We start from the raw sequence: 16,663 nt of genomic DNA, 5'->3' as shown, positions 1-16,663 counted from the left end.
GCTCAATGGTGTGCATGTGTGTGTGCGCGCGTGTGTGTTGGTGGGAAAGTAATGGTAACATACAAGTCCCAAACCCGTTCTTCTCAGGCCTGGGGAAAAAAGGTGTCAGGTCTGGCAAAAAGGTGGAAACTTGGTCTGTGCCAGGAGGAAACAAACAGTTCCTCACCCATTCTTGGCTGGATCCCAGCGTGTGGAAAAAAGACAGAACACACCCCATTTCCGTGGGTCCCTGGGGGAAGGAGCAGCCGTAATTGGGGAAGTTTCAGAACCCGGAAACCCCTTAATCTTGCTCAATGAGGGCATTCATCGTTGGCAAGGCCAGAACCCCAGAGCCACACCCTGCCTGCCCTGCTCCCAGGATGGCATCTTTCCCTCTCGGGAGGGAGGTTGCCGCCTTTCATCAGACTGGGTAGTGGGGAGGGCGATGGTAATCCCGGGGATGCGGGGGTGCTGGGGAAGGGGGATCCGACGGAGCATAGCTTCCAGGGCGGGGTGCTGGGTCACCTGGGTAAGGGTTAAGAAGGTGGAGGCAGCAAGCCAGTTTTGAGTGAGGGGAGAGGAGAGGTTACGAAGGGGTGAGCTCTCCTTCTCCCTGCAATAAATCGGCTTAGCGGACGAGAGCCGAACAGCCCAGAAAGGATTAAAGAAAAGTCTGTATAATACGCGGAGAGCGCGGCGAGGGGAGGGCGAGGAGGGCGGGGGGCGGGGAGAGGGGGAGGGACGGAGGGAGGGCGCGGGGAGCGGGGTGCTCTCGCCTCTGCGAGAGGCGAGCGAGAGGCAGAGAGAGCGCGATACGGCTCCAAACTCCGGCGCTGCAGCCGATCCGACTCCGGGCCGCGGTGGGCACCGCGCGCAGCCGGGGAGCCGAGAACCGCGGCGCGCCCCGAGGACGCCCAGAGCTCGAGGGTTGCTGCGCCTCGCAGAGCCGGAGCCGAGTCGAGCCGGGCGCCTAGGCGGCCCGGCCGCGGCGGCATGGGGGCGCCCCCGCGGCGCTCCGCGCTGCCCGCCACAGCCTCGGCCAGCGGCCGGAGGCAGAAGCGCGTCTGAGCCCATGGCGAGGGGACCCGCCGCCGCCGCCGCCACCGCCGCCGCCCCGCCACCGCAGCCAGCTCCCGGGCACCATGCGAGCCGCCCCGAGCCTCCGCCGCTGCCTCTGCCTGCTGCTCGCCGCGATCGTGGACCTGGCTTGCGGTGAGTGCGCGAGCGCCTGGCGGGTGCCGGGCGGGGAACGCGCGCGGGGATGGGGCACCGGGGGAGAGTGCGGGCCGGGGTCGCTCCGAGAGGCTCGGGCTACGAGCACCGGTCCTGCCTGGGGTCTGTGGAACTGGTTGGCTTGATGAGGGAGGGAGGACGCCTCTGGGGAGAGCGCTCATGGGTTTGTGCCAGGGTGTGTGTGTGTGTGTGTGTATACAATCGTGTGTCTTTGTTGTGTCTCTGGGTGAGGGTGTCCGGGAAGGAGCTGTGTGGGGAGAAGGTGCGGGAGTGTATTTAGAGATGCAAGTGTGTGTGCGCCTGTGTGTGTGATGGTGTGGGGTCTGTGTGTGAGTGAGCGAGTGTCTGGAGGGGTGTTAGAGTGTCTGTGTCAGTTACATGGAGAAGGTGTATGTGTGAGAGTGTGAGAGAATGTTGGGGGGGGGGGGTGTGAACATGTGCCAGCTTCCCAGTGAGGGTGTGAAGTGTGTGAGCATGTGTCATTGTGGGTGTGAGGTGTTAGGGGGTGGGTATGTGAGGTTTGGCGTTTCACGCGTGTCCCGAGTGTGCAGGTCTCTAGGGGTGTACGACAGCGGATTACTATTTCTGTGTGCACAGGAGACGGGACTGTGACACTTGGGCAGGAGTGTGCTTATCTGGGATGGGTGGGGGTGGAGGTGCCTGGAGGTCGTGTGCTTCATGGGGCTGGGAGTGTGTGTATGCGTGCCATGGAGCGTGTGGTTCTTGTGTGCAGGGAGGTATGGACGCGTCCGGGACTGGGGAGTGAGCAGCTCAGTGTGTGTGTGTGTGTGTGTGTGTCCCGTGTGGACTTGCTCCCGGGTTAGGCTAAGCCAGCTGGAAGGAGGGTGAAGCTGAGCGGGTTCTCCGGAGCCAGCGAGAGATGGCTCCGCAGGCCCAAGGTCCGCGGTTCGCGGCCGGCCTCCCGCCCAGCGCCGCCGCGTAGCGGGTCTTAAATGGTGACGGAGCCGAAACCTTTTCGCACAGTGAGCGGAGAGCCAACGCGAGGCTAAAAGCCAGGCGGGAGGGAGGCGGGACCAGCGAAGAGCCGCGGGCACCGAGACTAGAGGGTCCGCGTCGGGGATCCTCCTCCCAGCCTGGTGCCAACCTCAGCCTGGCTGGAGTCAGAGCCTGGCTCCGCCTCGGAGGGGGAGGGGGACGCGAGGTGCCAAAAAGTCGTCTTTATGATCAATAAGGTCTCGACCCCGAGCCCCACTGGGTGATAGAGATGGGCATCACCTGTCCTATGCCATAGCCTTGTCCCAGCAGGAGGTGCTTGCCTAGGCTCCGAGAGTGCCTGCGAGGGAGGGGTGCCCCCTTAAAAATTACCCCAACTCCTTCTACCCCGAAGTCCTTGGGGAGTGCTGGGTCTGCCGATAGGAGAAGCTGCAGAATTTGAGCCTAGAAGGTAGTCCTGACAGCGAGGGGGGAGGAATTGGTGTAACCCAGAAGGAATGCAAACCCTGTACTTTGTTCCCCTATCCTTGGAACAAGAGACTTTCCAAAGTGGATCAAAATCTCCCCCCTCAACTTTGGGTTGAGGGCACCTGGCTTCGGATGCCTCTAGAGGGAAAGGTTATATGGGGGAGGTCCCGGTTCCAGCGCCGCCGAGAGGGCACTGGGGTTTGTTGAAAGGCACTGGAGCCCTCACCTGGACATTGCAGGGAGCGGGGGTTGAAGGTTGGGGACCGAAGGTAAGCACTCCTTTCCCTGGGAATGCGCAGAACAGAGAGACGAGGCAGGGTGGTGGAGAGGACTGATGGGAAGGGCTTGGTGGGAAACCCTGGCTCCGTCAGGACCCCACCCTGCGAGCTCTCCCTGGAACCCGGGAGCAGTGTTCTTCTGGCTGCAGGGCCGCGGAGAGCTGACCCGGCATCCTGGCGCCTCCGATCCCTTTGCCCGCCTCTGCGGGCTGTGGGAGGCGGGGGTTGGCGTGGCTGAGGGTGAGCGCATCTGGGCCGGGGGAGCCAGCGAGGCCTCCGAGCTCAGCTGAGCAGGATGAAGGAAGAGCGCAGATCCGGATCGCGAATGGGAAACTTTGCGCCTCTGGGGTGCAGAGGGAGGTCCGAGGCCGCCGGGAGCCCTCTCTTCTCCGCAGAGGAGAGCACAGGAGGGTGGGGTCCCTCTTTGCTCCTTCCAAGTCTGTGCCCAGAATAGGGGGCGGGGTGCGAGAAGAGTCCGTGAGAGACGCAAGAGGCGGGCGGTGCCGGAGGAGGGCGCCCTTCCTGGAGGTGGCCGAGAGAGGTGCACCTGGCAGCGGCTTTGCAGGGCCACCTGCCTCGGAGGGCAGGGAGAGGAGCAACCTGGGCCGGCCTTTACGAACGTACTGGCGGTCACTGCTAGGGGATGGACACGGCCAGAGCGCCCTCGCCGGTTCTACCCCATTCGCGTGGCAGAGCAAGGGTGCCCGACGCTAGAGAGTCGGGTCTGGCAGGAGGAAGGAGGCCGCTGCCCCTCGCACTGGCTGGGCCGGAAGTCCTTGCCCTGGCTCCCCACTTCCCAGAATCAGACCCTCCAGAGGAGAATCCCACATTTCTCGGGACTCCCGGGAGTCTTTTGGGGGCGTTTTCAGCTCCTCCAGCCCCCGTGAACTGTGCCTGGGCACTTCTGGGAAGTCCTGCGCTGGAGCCTGTGTAGTGGCGCCGGGCTGGGGGTGGAGGAGTGGTCCTCAGCCGCTGTTCAGCCCTGGGAAACGCTCCGCTGACAGCAGGGTGGGGGCGGCCCCAGTTAGGGGTAGCCCACGGCCCCAGCCGGGGGGTCTCCGGGATTGCGCGGGCGGAGGTGGGCGGCCCGGCCGGTTCTCTGGTTCTCTGTCTCCGCAGCCGCGTGTCAGCAGGTGGGTGGGATGGAAGGGCTGTCTCCGCTGGGCCGCCGCAGCCGCAGCGCCGAGACTGCGGGGGCTGTGCGCGCGCGAGCGGGTGTGACGACTTTATATATTTATCCTCTCTTCACACGCCCCCTTCCCGCCGGGCTCTGGCGCGGTAGGGTTTCTTCTCCAGCCTCAACCGGGGGTGTTAAGGGTCCTAATCCCTGCAGGCTGCCCCGCCCATGCCCCTCCAGCGGGGCCCCGCCCCTAGCCATAAACTCCACCCCTCTTCCACCCCCCAACCACCCTGCAAATCGGAGTTTTTCATTTTCGTGTTTTAATTGCAGAGAATATTCGAGCTGGAGCGACCTCGGAGATCACTCACTTCGGTGGTTTTGAAACTTCTGTATTTTTCTTTTTCTTTAAAGTAGGAGAACCCGTTTGGAGGAAACATTATCACCCTCGTAAATTCCCCATACCTTGAGCAAGATGATAGGTCCGAAAGCAGAGCTGCCCTAGTGGATGCTGGGATGAGGCCCACATCGAGCGCTTCTTCCACACAAGTCTTTCACAGCCTTAGACTGCTCCCTTCGTCCGCAGCTAATATCGTAGCTGGGGTTTTGTTTTTTCAGTAGCCCCGATTATATGGATCAGCTGCGATGTGTCAAGCAGGATGCTGGCTGCTGCTTCGCAGTCCTCATTCATACTGCAAGATGGATTTAAGACCTTCTTTTCACAGACTAGGAAACTGAGGTTCAGAGGTTTAAGATTTGTTAACGACAGAAGTGCAGGCTCCTTCCCGCTCCCTCCTAGTTCTCCCTGGGCTCATCTTTCCTCCAAATCTTCCCTCTCTCTGGCCACAAAGACTCCCTTGGGCAGGGCATGTGAGCAAAGAAGGACCCAGGTCATCTGAGTGATGCCTCAGATTTGCCTGGCTCCTCTGATATTTCAGAGCGTTAGTCACACACATACTTGAACTTCACTACACTCTCCCAAGATGGGCAGAGAAGGGAGTAGGGGAAGGAGTTGGAGGAGTTTAGGGGACTTGCTTAGGTGCCTGGTTTATAGCAGTGTGTGACTTCAAAGGCAGAGACCAACAACAAAGAGCCTGGTTAGTTCTATTAACTGGGTTTCCTGGGATCTGCAGAGGTATTTAACCTGGGCAGTTGACAGCCTGGCTTACCACCTTGCCCACCTCTGCTACAGCCCCAGGCCACCAGGAATTCATGTATTCGTGCATCCAACAAATGCTTATTGTACACCATGTGCCAGACACGGTGCTGAGCATTGGGAAAGTGGCTCTGAGCTTGGTAGAGGAGTCCCCTGCCTCTATGGTGTTTAAGGTCAGTGGTAAATTGATGCTTCATTTAGAGGGAGGAAGGGGCTATTATCTCTCTCTGGCCCTAACCGAGCCAGGCATCATGCCATGTGGTTTATCATTCTTGTCTCATAGAATCCTTACAAGTACCCTGAGAAGTAAAATAAGGCCCGTTTTGTAGATGAGGAAACTGAGGCTCAGAGAGGCTAGGTAACTTTGCCGAGGCTACCGAGTCGTTAAATGGCAAGCAGGAATTCAGATACAGGGCTGTCTGACTCCCTGACCTGTGCTTCCTCCCTCCATGCTCTGCTATCTCCTGGTGATAATTTCCTGAGCTCCGGCCACATGGATGTGTCGAGTCTCCCGTCTGGATGCCTGACTCCTTCCCAAACCCACACTGAAATAGAATCACCCAGGGTGTTCATCTGCACAGATGGGAGAGGGAGTGTTCCTGAAAGCTATTGCCATCACCAAGAGAATGAATAGGCATCTGCTGTGGGCAGGGCACATCTGAAAAGAGCAAGGCCTATGAGTGTGATCCCCATCCCGGGGCACCGAGAGGCTGGGCATGTTTCCGAAGAGATGAATGACAATCTGTTTTGTTCATCCTCCCTCTCTACCTCCTTTCCTCCCCCATCCACTCCTATTCCCTTCCCCTCTTTTTTCTTTTCTTCTTCTTTTTTCTTTTTTAAATAAAAGGAGGTTCAGGATCTTTTGTATGTGGAGGAACTGGGAGTTTCAAAACCAGGTCTGAAGCAATCCAGAGACAGCTGCTTTTTCATCACTAGAAAGGGAGTACAGCAGCCCTTACTACTTGTAGGAGGGTACAAAGCTGTTCATTTCGAATGATAAATGTCAGCGGTGGTAAAACACATGACATCACTTCCTAGGAGGTGTCCTTCTTTAAGATGAAATTCCAAGGAAGATTGGGGTGGTGAGATCCTGGAACCCACCTTTATGCTTTCAGTGAGCTCCAGGAGTGGAGGGGGACCATGTTCACTAAGACCCTTGGCCAAGATTCCATGGACAGAGCAAATAAAGGTAGTGTGTATGGGGCTGGAGGTGTAGGCCCTCTTCAGCCACCTCTGCAGCCCAAAACAGCAGGAGAGACAGGTTGTGGCAGGGGGTGGATTGGGGGTGGGGTCTTTCTGAGACTCAGATTTCAATCCCCTCCCAGGAAAGGAAGTTGGTGTTTGTCTTGTCCACCGGTCTTTGTTATATCTCCTGGCCACGTACTAGATTTGCTTTGGGAAATCACCCCCACCCCCCAAACACAAATTGCATGACATCTTGGTGAGTGAGACTACTAGGTAAGGCATCCCCAAGGTGGGCCCTGGAATCTGAATATTGAGCAGAGTGTCACAAAGACTGAGAATCACTAGAATGTCCCCTTGCCATTGGGACCCCCAGGAAACCATCCTTTGTTGGTTTCCTGAGACTGATAATGATGGGACCTACCTCCCAGGGTGCTGAGAGGGTGGAATCAGGCATTACAAGCAGAGCTCTTGCTTAGTCCCATGGGCTCTGATGCTTGTTACTAGTGTTAACCATGGTAATGATAAGTACCTGCTGAAGCAGCCCCAGTCCTTGTGGTCCTCGACTTTTCCACAGTGTTCTCATTGGTTACTTTTTTTTGGCTTGAGTGTCCAGTGTCTATTTCTGCTGCTTGCAAGGAAAGGATAGCATGTGATGACTGGTGCCAGCCTTGGAGTTGCCAGTCAGCGCACTCTTGGTAATGCACAGAGGATGGTTCATGGCCCTCTGGCTGGGGATGACCAATCCCACCGCCTGCCCTCTGTCTTTCCCTGGAGTCTTGAGGCCCATTGAGTGCAGTCTGAGACACAAGCTGTTCCCCGCCAGTAAGATGTACAGATGGAGCCAGTCTTATTGTGAACTTCCAATCCCCTGACCCACTAGATCCCCTGATCCCCTGCTCCACGCAGGCAGGGACCCCTTCTGGTTCTGCTCACTGTTGAGTCTTCTCCACAAAACACATAGCAGGTGATCAGTCAGGTTGTTTGTTTGGGTGATTAGGCTACCTCTGGCCTTTCGACATGTGCATCCTGGTTTTGAAGAGGGCTGAGCATGTGGCTTTTTATTTCTATGGAAAATTGTGTGAAAAGGCTTATAACATGTGGCATTGAGGCTGGACTTGCAGGTGGACTCCCTGGCAGCAAAGATGTTCTGATCCTGGAACTACATTCTTTCTTTCTGAAGTTTCTCAGATAATCAAAGTAGCAGAGGCCCTGACTAGACATCTTAACTCTCTACCTGCTGGCAGTACTTGAAAATGGACTAAACGCTTCCACATCCATTATTCCATTTAGATCTCACATCAGACATGGAGACAGCTAGTCTTGTACCTGTTGAACAGATGAGGGAAAATGAAGCTCGGGAAGATGAAAAGATGGCAGTAGGCAGTGGCTGGACTGGAACCCAGATTCTGTGGCTGCAAGCTCAGCCTTCCTCCCATCCTCAACCTATTGCTGGGCTTCATTCAGCCCACAGGGGTCTGGCATGAGACAGGTCAGTTTCCCATGTGCTTACAGGCCAGTAAGCTTTGACCTGAAGTGTGTACTGTGAGCTGCGTGCTGCTGTAGCCACTTTGCTGATGTGACTTCCTCCATCCTCCACTGCTGTCCAGGTGGGTGTTATATCCCCAGTCCACAGGTGAGGACACTGACATGCCCATGGTCACACAGTTTGAGACCAGAACTCACTGTCTCCCCTGTCCCTACAGTCTTGTCCTGCTCAGAGATTTCTGGCCTTAGCTTCTCCATCCTTTGCCTCCTCCCCCACTTCCGCCCTTTCTTGGCTCAGAGAGCAGACATCTGCCCTCAGCTAGCACAGCCCCTGGCTCCCTATAAGGCTCTCTCCAAGTCTCTGCTCACCCACATCCTCCCTCCACAGCCCCCCACCACACACACACACAGATTCAGGTGTGCCCTAAGCATGTTTGCAGCAGCACTTTGGGCAACACTTTGAAAGCAGCCCTCCTCTGGGGCTGAAGATAGTTGAGGGTAGTCTCCTTCCTGAACAGAACTCTTGAGGGTGAGCATCCCTGCACCCCCGGCCCTGGCACCCGGCCTGGCTCTGAGTACATAGATCCTGAAGATGTGTTTGTTGAATGAATGAATGCTGTCTCCCTTGAGCCTGAGGTTTGGTTCAAACACCAGACCCAGGCTTGTTTCCTGGCCCTACTCAGTTGCCTCTGGAAGTACTTTCTGGTGTGAGAATGTGTCCATTGTCCTTCTCCATTGCATGGACCACTGTGGCATCACAGCTGGCATCTGGAGGAGGGGCCAACATTGCAAGGTGGTGGGAAGACCAAGGGGGCTTCGTGTCCCTTCTATATTCTCCTTGGAGAGGGGACTGTCCTAGATGGCCGATGGTAGGGGGATTTGGGAAGGTAAAGAAAGAAGGAAGGAGAGAGGGAAGGAAGGAAGAAAGATGAGAAGGAAGGGAGGGAGGGAGGGGGGAAGAGAGGAAGGAAAGAAGGAAGGGACGGAGGGAGGGAAGCAGGGAGGGAGGAGCGAGCATTCACTGGGCAGCTACTATGTGCCAAACCCTGTGCCAGGCATGTTCACGCATAACATCATACTCAACTATCCCAGAAATGCCCATTTGGAAGATAATATTCTCCACCTTTACAGATGAGGTAAAGAGGCTTGGAAAGATTGTGTGACTTGCCTGAGTGAGGGGCAGAGGCAGATTCACCCCCAGGCACTGATTTGCACATCTCTTCCCAACTCTGCATTTTTCCCGTTGGTAGCTTGAAATGGACCATTACTGGAGTATTCACACAATGAAAATCGGCAAACTATACACTGGGGCCTCCCTCACCCCGGAACTGGTTGTTACACATTTGCCAGCACAACCCTAGGTATGCCCATCCTTCCTAATCCCTGTCTCTGCGGGGCAGCCACCTGGGGTTAATGCGCTTTGGTTTCCATCTGCACTGGGCTCATGTTGTCGACCACTTCCTAACAAAGTATCCTTGGGCAAGACACTCACTGTCTGAGTCATAGTTTCCCTGTCTTTTAAAAATGGAGGGTAAGTGAGAGAGAGTAATAGCACATGAAAGCTTTTGGCATGAAACTGGCCTTTCCCTTCCTCCTGATGGGACCAGCAGGCCGTGGAGACTCTGGGATGAGAGTGAGGTCACTGTTTCTTCTCCCTCTGCTGGAGCTGCTTTGGCCGAGAAGTCCATGATCCAGTCACTTCCATTAATTTAGCAGCTGCCCCAGGCCTGATTCTGGACTGACAGAGACATCTCGGGAAGTTTCAGGTTGTGGGCAATCCCACATTCACTGGGAACAATAAAAAATCACGTGTAATCAAATGGCCAATACAGGGCTTGAACCAAGCTTATGTCTTTGGGGATTAAAGGCAGTGGCCCAGGAAGGCTCTGAAGGATTGAAACAATCTTGACAGGTCAGGAGAGGGTTCCACGCAGAAGAAACAGCACATGCAAAAGGCTGGGGGGAGAAGGGGGAATGCCATCTGGGCAGGTGAGGGTTGGAGCCATGAGGCACGTGGCCTTGCTTAAGTGCAGGTCCTGGGTGAGGAGCTGGGGAAGGGGGTTGGAGGAGCTGGCAGAGACCTGCCTGCTAGGGAAGCAGTCTAGATTTGAGCCCATGGGGTAAGGGGAACAGTTTAAAAGAGTGGAGTGGCATTCCCAGAGCAGGGCTCTAAGAAGATTAATTTGGCTTTTCTGGGCCACCTGAAGCTGGAAGCTCTTTCGAACCTCCACTGGGTTATAAATGGTTGCTCTGAGCTGCCCAAAGAGACAACGGACTCCAGAAAGAAATGCCATCATTTGGAGATGGCCCACTTCTCCCAGCACATCCTGACTCGGCAAGAAGGGAAAGCCAGGGCCCTGCCCAGGCCCTACCAAGATTGCACAGCCTGGAATGGGGCTGCCCCAGCCCGAGTATGTAACTTGGGCCTGATCCAAGAATGAAGGGAGGAGGAGCGTGGTCCTGGGGAGAAGCTTCTAGATCTCCAGTGGGCATGGGCTTTGTGGTCTAACCAGCCTTCAGATTCCACCTCCACCACTTGTTCAAGTAACCTCTTCATTGCTTTTATCCTTGGTTTCTTCAACTGCACTTGTAACTCTTCACGGTGTCCTCATGGGGTGGGGGCTGCTGGGAAGTGTGAATGGATAATACCAGGAGACCATAGGCACAGTGGCTAGCACACAGTAGGTGTTTGAAAAGTGGTTGCTCCCTTGAGGATGTTTGGCTCTCGACCACATGGTAGGAGCACCCTCCAAGTTTGAAGAGGAAGAAGTGTTTATAACCCTCGATGCCCAGGAGGAGAGGATGCATGGCAGGTTTCCCCACGTGGATCACTGGAAGAATCTTTGGGTTTGGAATTACAGAGCATCTGAGCCAGAAGTGAGCTGGGAAATTATCTGCACTATCTCCTCTCTCCCCATTTTAGAGATGAGAAAACTGAGGCCAGAGAGAGGAATGAGTCCTCCTTTGTTGCATGCACTGAGCATGATGTGGGGGGCAGGTCTTCTCCTTCAATGTCAGGGATCTGTCCCAGGGCTTGGCCAGGTGGACCCACCACCTGAACAGCCTGGCACAGGGAAGCCTCTGGGTCCCCTGAAATTGGGTGGGGACCTTGGCAGCGCTTCAGTAGGGAGCAACCCCCAGCCTCCTACATCACAGGACAGCTTGGGAGTCGCCAGGGAGAGAAGCAGCTGAGCCTTTGGGTTTTTTTTTTTTTTTGTTCCTTTGCCAAGCTGTTCCCTTTGCCCTTTTGTTTCTCTTTCTGCAGAGGCGCTCAGCGCTCCTCTGATGGGCTTGTTTGTCAGCAGTCGTTGGTGCTTCCTTTATCTCCCCAGCACCATCTCTTCCTCCTTTTATCCCTAACACCGCCCCAAAGGAAGGCGTCCATCACTGGCTGCCCTGGCATCATTCTGGGCTGGGCTGGGCTGGGGGAGGGTAGCACAAGCCTCCAATACACTGGCAGAGGCCGGGGCGGCCAGAGGGTGGGTAGCTGTGGCATCCTGAGCTGGAGCTCACCGCCCGAGTGCTCTGGTTTTGTCGAGTGGGTATTCAGGCCATACAACAGCCAAGAGCCGAAGAAAGGCCAAGTGTCTGGTTCCATAGAAGCAGGTGATGAGTTGTTAATTGTCACCCAGCACCTAATGTCCCAGGCAGGGGCGGAAGGAGTGAGGTGGGGGGCGGCAAAGGCAGTCACTTCACAAAGACTTCTTTGTTCCTGTCTGCAGCAGAGAAGTGGGTCTGATCTCAGCTTGGAAGGGAAGAGGCATCAGAAGGCCAATTCCTAGGGCCTGTTGCCTGGCTGGGGAGCTTTTGGGAAGGTGGGGGGAAGAAGGACGAGTTACCCCACGGAAAGCATAGGGGTTACCTCCTGGGGAAGAGTTAGTCATTCCCAGCCAGTCTGGCTTGCAGAAAGGAACTTCTTGTTTCAGGAAGCAGTATAGTCTCTCTCTTCCCTCCCTCCCTCCCTTCCTTCCTTCCTTCCTTCCTTCCTTCCTTCCTTCCTTCCTTCCTTCCTTCCTTCCTTCCCTCCCTTCCTTTCTCCCTTTCTTCCTTCCTTCCTTCCTTTCTTTCTTCCTTCCTTCTTTCTTTGTGTGATTGAGGAACTGAACTTTGTTGAATTCAGCTAAACAGAAGTCAAGACACTTTGCTTAGTTTTCATTTAAATGTCAGTAGTCACACACGGCTATGTATTGATTGGAACAGTGCAGCTCTAGACTGTAAGCCCTAAGAGGGCAAGAACTTATCTATTCCCTTCTTTCCTTCCTCCCTTCCTCCCGTCTTCCCTTCCCTCCTTCCTTCCTTCCTTCTCTGGCTCTTGTTCATTTGTGCAGCAGATATTTATTGGATGTTTCCTGGGGGTCAGACACTGTGCTGGCTTCTAGAAATCCAGAGGAGGGCGAATAGGCAAGTTCTTGCCCCACTGGGGCTTACAGTTCAGGGTTACACTGTTTCAATACGTGGCCATGTGTAACTACTGACGTTTAAATTAAAACTAAGCAAGTCTTCTCAGCTTCCATTTAGCTGAATTCAACAAAATTCAGTTCCTCAAACACATGAGTCACATTTTAAGTCCTCAACAGTGATTGGTGGCTAGTGACGACGGTTTTGGGCAGTGCACTTCCAGAAGCTCTACTGGACAGCGCTGGTCTAGGACAATGTTCCTCTTTGGGTGTGGCATGCCCATTGACAGGAAGAAAGTCACAAGGAATGGTAGCAAGGGGGCGGCTTTCCCTTTTCTTTTCTCAGATTGTCCTTCTGGCTGTGCCAAGGAGAAGGTCTCAGGCTGATGGTCTCATGCTTTAACGCCCCTCTATCACAGGCTGATTTCTTTCCAACAAAAAGATAATAGGTCTGGGGCAACCAGCCTCCAGCAAGCCAGAGGGGGCAAAGCTTTTAATAACAGTGTTTTGTTTCTATTGTAATTATTTTTCAGTCACTCTCTGTTTAAGGCAACTGATACCAATTTGCCATTTGGGACAGTGATTTAAATTCTCCCTCTTTAAAAAAAAATGGCTTTATTTAAGTAAAAAAATGAGTCAAGTTAAAAATGTTAAGTACATAGTGAAGCAGGTGGCTGCAGATACGGCCAATCTGTGAAGGTGGCCGACGTGAATGTCTGCAGTTAGAAACCTTGGTTCAGATGGAACCACACGGGCTTCTGGAGGCACCACCATTTCTATGTTCTGTGATCCGGGGAACAAGTTACTTCACTCCTTATCAGATTCTGGTAGGAAATGGCAGGCTCAGCCCGGAGCATCTGAGGAGGGCTTGTTCATGGGACTATTTGCATAGGATTTCTGGAAAACCGCAGGGGATGGTGCAGCACCTTGGAGCTAGAAGAGTGGGGCACTTTCTACCTGTTGCCTGGAGGAGAGATGTAACCAGAAAGCAGGCTGGGCTGTGCCAAGAGAACTGCCAGACAGTCAGGTGGCCCTGTGTAGAGGATTACAGCCAACTCTTGGGGGCCTGGCAGGAAGCTGGAGGGAGAAATACCCTCACTTTACCCTCTTCCTGCCGTTGGGTCCCTTGATGGTGCCATCCATTGATCAAACCCTATTGGAAGCCCATACAGACCAGCCTCCAATGTGCAGAGCTGCTAGAAAGGGAAGAGAACAAGCTGGGGTCCAAGCAGCAGAGATCCAGCACAATCCCGCTAAGTCTCAGTTTCCGCATTTATAAAACGCTCTGTGATGCTCATTGTACCTGACAGGGTTGTGGCGATGATGCAATGAGACAACATATATGTAACTAATGATCGGTAGCTATTTACATTTACAACAATAACAGCAATATGGTGCTTACTCTTGTGTCCAGTCCCGGGTTCTGTGGTAGATTTTTCCTGAGCTAGGAAGTAGCCTATGAGAATGGGGTTTTAGGGTACATGGTGGAATTTGGCTTTTCAGCAGCACACGGATTTGAAGGGGCAGACAACTTTGGAGGCACATTGCAGCTTGCAAAGCGGAAGCACTAGCACTCTCCACCGGCTGGTATTGACCTTTGCAGTGTGTCCTTCCTACTCTGGTCTCTTCAACATTTCCACATCTCCCCTGTGCCCTAGTCCATCTCGCTGATCGATTACTTCACCCCAGGGCTTACCGATTCGTCATTCCCCAGTCTATTTTCCACTCTATTTCCCATGGAGACGTTCTTTCTCCTTAGATCCATTTAGGTCATCTTTCCACCATCCCCACTGGCTCCCATCATGTGCAGCCTGGTCCACTTCCGATATGAAGAGGCTCAAAGCTGTCTTCTTCCAAATGGAAGGCAGGCACTCTCCAAGCCTCCGCTACTCCTGCCAGAGGCTCCTCTCACCCTTGCGGGTGGGGGAAAGGAGGATACTGTTGAGTAACTTAGTACTTTGGACCACTGGATCTTTATCCTTCACCTGAAAGCTGGAAGTGCCATTGCCACTTTTAGAGGGATCTAAAGGAGTAGCTGGAGCTCAGGGAGTAGCTGGCTTCTACATGGAGATAAATATTCCTCAGGAAAACTTCCACCGGCAGTCCTCTTAGCTCCTAGTTTCTAAGTTGCCTGTGGTGGCTTTTCTCATGATCCACTCTTTTCCTTTGTCCGGTCCCTTTTCTCATCTACCTGACTGTTGAAATTGACTTTGATGAGGACTAATTTTGTCCATTGAAATTCATGAGACACTTACCCATTTCGTGCTTTGCTGAAATTGCCGTGACAAATACCAGTGGCAATTTCTTCCCTGGCTCATTCTCTGAAGTGCTGTGGGCAAGACAGGGTGCCCCTGCCTTCGCCAACATGCCATCTGTCGGCTCTGCCATCCTCCACCAGCCCTGCTGTTGGCCGTGCCTGATGCAGATCCATCTCAGCCCTTCCTATGTGCTCGGTGGTGTGTGATCCTTTAGGAGGGGATGAGTTGCCTAAGGGGGACAAATATGCCTCAGGGGGAAAAATTTCACCCACACCCGCATTGGGTCTCAATGTCCAAGTTGACTGAGGTGATATTCCTTTACCTGGCCCCTGTTCCATTTACCTGACGGTCCAAATTGACTTTGATGAGGACTCATTTTCCATCATCAAAGTGGGGACACGTTCTGTAGGCCAGTCCTCCATCACAGGCAGGTGCACCACTTCTGTCTCCTTGAGCCAGGTCCTGGGTCACCAGGATAGCTTTGGTCACCCATGAGTGACCAGCCTTGTGGCTGGTGAGCTCCGAACCAGTCCCTGGTCTGAGCCTGGACACACTGCAGAGATGGCCGAAGAAACCTCAGTCACCCTCTTCACAACTTTTGTCATGTCTGTCTCATCTGTGCTTTTTAAAAAATAAACTTATTTTTTTGAGACAGAGTCTCACTCTGTCACCTAGGCTGGAGTGCAATGGCACAATCTCGGCTCACTGCAACCTCTGTCACCAGGGTTCAAGCGATTCTCATGCCTCAGCCTCACGAGTAGCTGGGATTACAGGTGCATGCCACCACACTCGGCTAATTTTTGTATGTTTTATAGAGATGGGGTTTTGCCATATTGGCCAGGCTGGTCTCGAACTCCTGACCTCAAGTGACCCACCTGCCTCGGCCTCTCAAAGTGCTGGGATTATAGGCATGAACCAACACGCCCAGCCACCCTATCTGTACTAATTTTTACACCATCATTTTCTTAAAATCAAATTTCAATGGACTCCTTTTTTGGCTTGTCTGGTTCCAGGGAAAAATGTATGGGTTTGTAGTATTGACCTTAGATTTTTTTTTTTTTAAGGAGATGGAGTCTTGCTCTGTCACCTAGTCTGGAGTGCTGCGGCATCTTGGCTCACTGCAACCTCTGCCTCCCGGGTTCAAGCAATTCTCCTAACTCAGCTTCCCAAGTAGCTGGGACTACAGGTGCACGCCACCATGCCCAGCTAATTTTTTCTGTATTTTTAGTAGAGATAGGGTTTCACCATGTTGCCTAGGCTGGTTTCGATCTCCTGAGCTCAGGCAATCTGCTCGCCTCGGCCCCCAAAGTGCCAGGATTACAGGCGTGAGCCACCGTACCCAGCCAGCTTTTTCATTAATTCATATTAAAATAAATATGTGAGTATTTGAAAATTTTAAGAAACTTCTTTCATACCGTCTTAGCATCAGCCTGTCAGCTGCTTTGGAAAATACCAGTTTGGTAGGAAGGGCACTAGCCTAGCAGTTCTGGACCCTAGGATCTGATTTTAACTTCTCCATTAACTTGCTGTGTGGCTCATCCTACTCTCCTGGGTCCGTAAAATGAAAGGGTGAGTCTGGATGATCCCATTCTAAGATTCTTCAATGGACAATAGGATTTACAGGGAGCACCCCACTTATGCTCAAAATATTTTTTGAAGACTGTTTTGATGCCTCCCCAGCTTCCTGCCTCTGGGATGAAGCATCTGCCTCTAGAGAACCCTGGCAAAGAATAGCTGTGCCAGTGACAAGCGATGCTCCATTTCCTGGAAGCACAGGACAAAACCTTATTCCGGCTCCAGTCAGCAGCCCTGCACCAAGCATCTGCTGTTTCTCGGGCCTTCTACTAAGGCTGGGGCTGCAGAGACAAATAAGACCCAGCACCTGTCCTTAAGGAATTCCTAGTCTCTTGGGTCTGATAGACAGGCAAACAAATAAATCACGGCATAATATTGGAAATTCTAAGGTTGGCATAGCTACCAAATCATAGGGGGAGTATAGAAAAGGGAATGCTTAATCTGCTTGAGGTGTTGAGGAGAGTCACAGATCACTAGAAGGGGCAATGCATGACTGGGTCTTGAAGGATGCATAGGAGTTTGCCAAGTGAAGAAGGGAGTGGAGGGATCTGAGCAGGAAGCAGCAGCAAAGATAAAGG

General features: G+C 53.5%; 1 protein-coding gene across 1 annotated transcript in view; it reads left to right on the top strand.

Moving 5' to 3' along the window:
* Positions 1 to 728: 728 nt before the first annotated feature.
* The window catches only part of IGSF21 (immunoglobin superfamily member 21), a 268,005-nt gene continuing 252,070 nt past the window's right edge, over positions 729 to 16,663 (top strand). The window contains exon 1 of the mRNA XM_023219848.2: positions 729 to 1,191. Within this exon, the coding sequence (XP_023075616.2) occupies positions 1,122 to 1,191 (70 nt within the window). The 5' untranslated portion in view covers positions 729 to 1,121. The remainder of the gene's footprint in view (positions 1,192 to 16,663) is intronic.

Source organism: Piliocolobus tephrosceles, chromosome 1 (assembly GCF_002776525.5).
Source record: "Piliocolobus tephrosceles isolate RC106 chromosome 1, ASM277652v3, whole genome shotgun sequence".
NCBI classification, from domain to species: domain Eukaryota; kingdom Metazoa; phylum Chordata; class Mammalia; order Primates; family Cercopithecidae; genus Piliocolobus; species Piliocolobus tephrosceles.
Note: the sequence above shows the minus strand (reverse complement) of the source record. Positions and strands in the feature narration are given on the sequence as shown.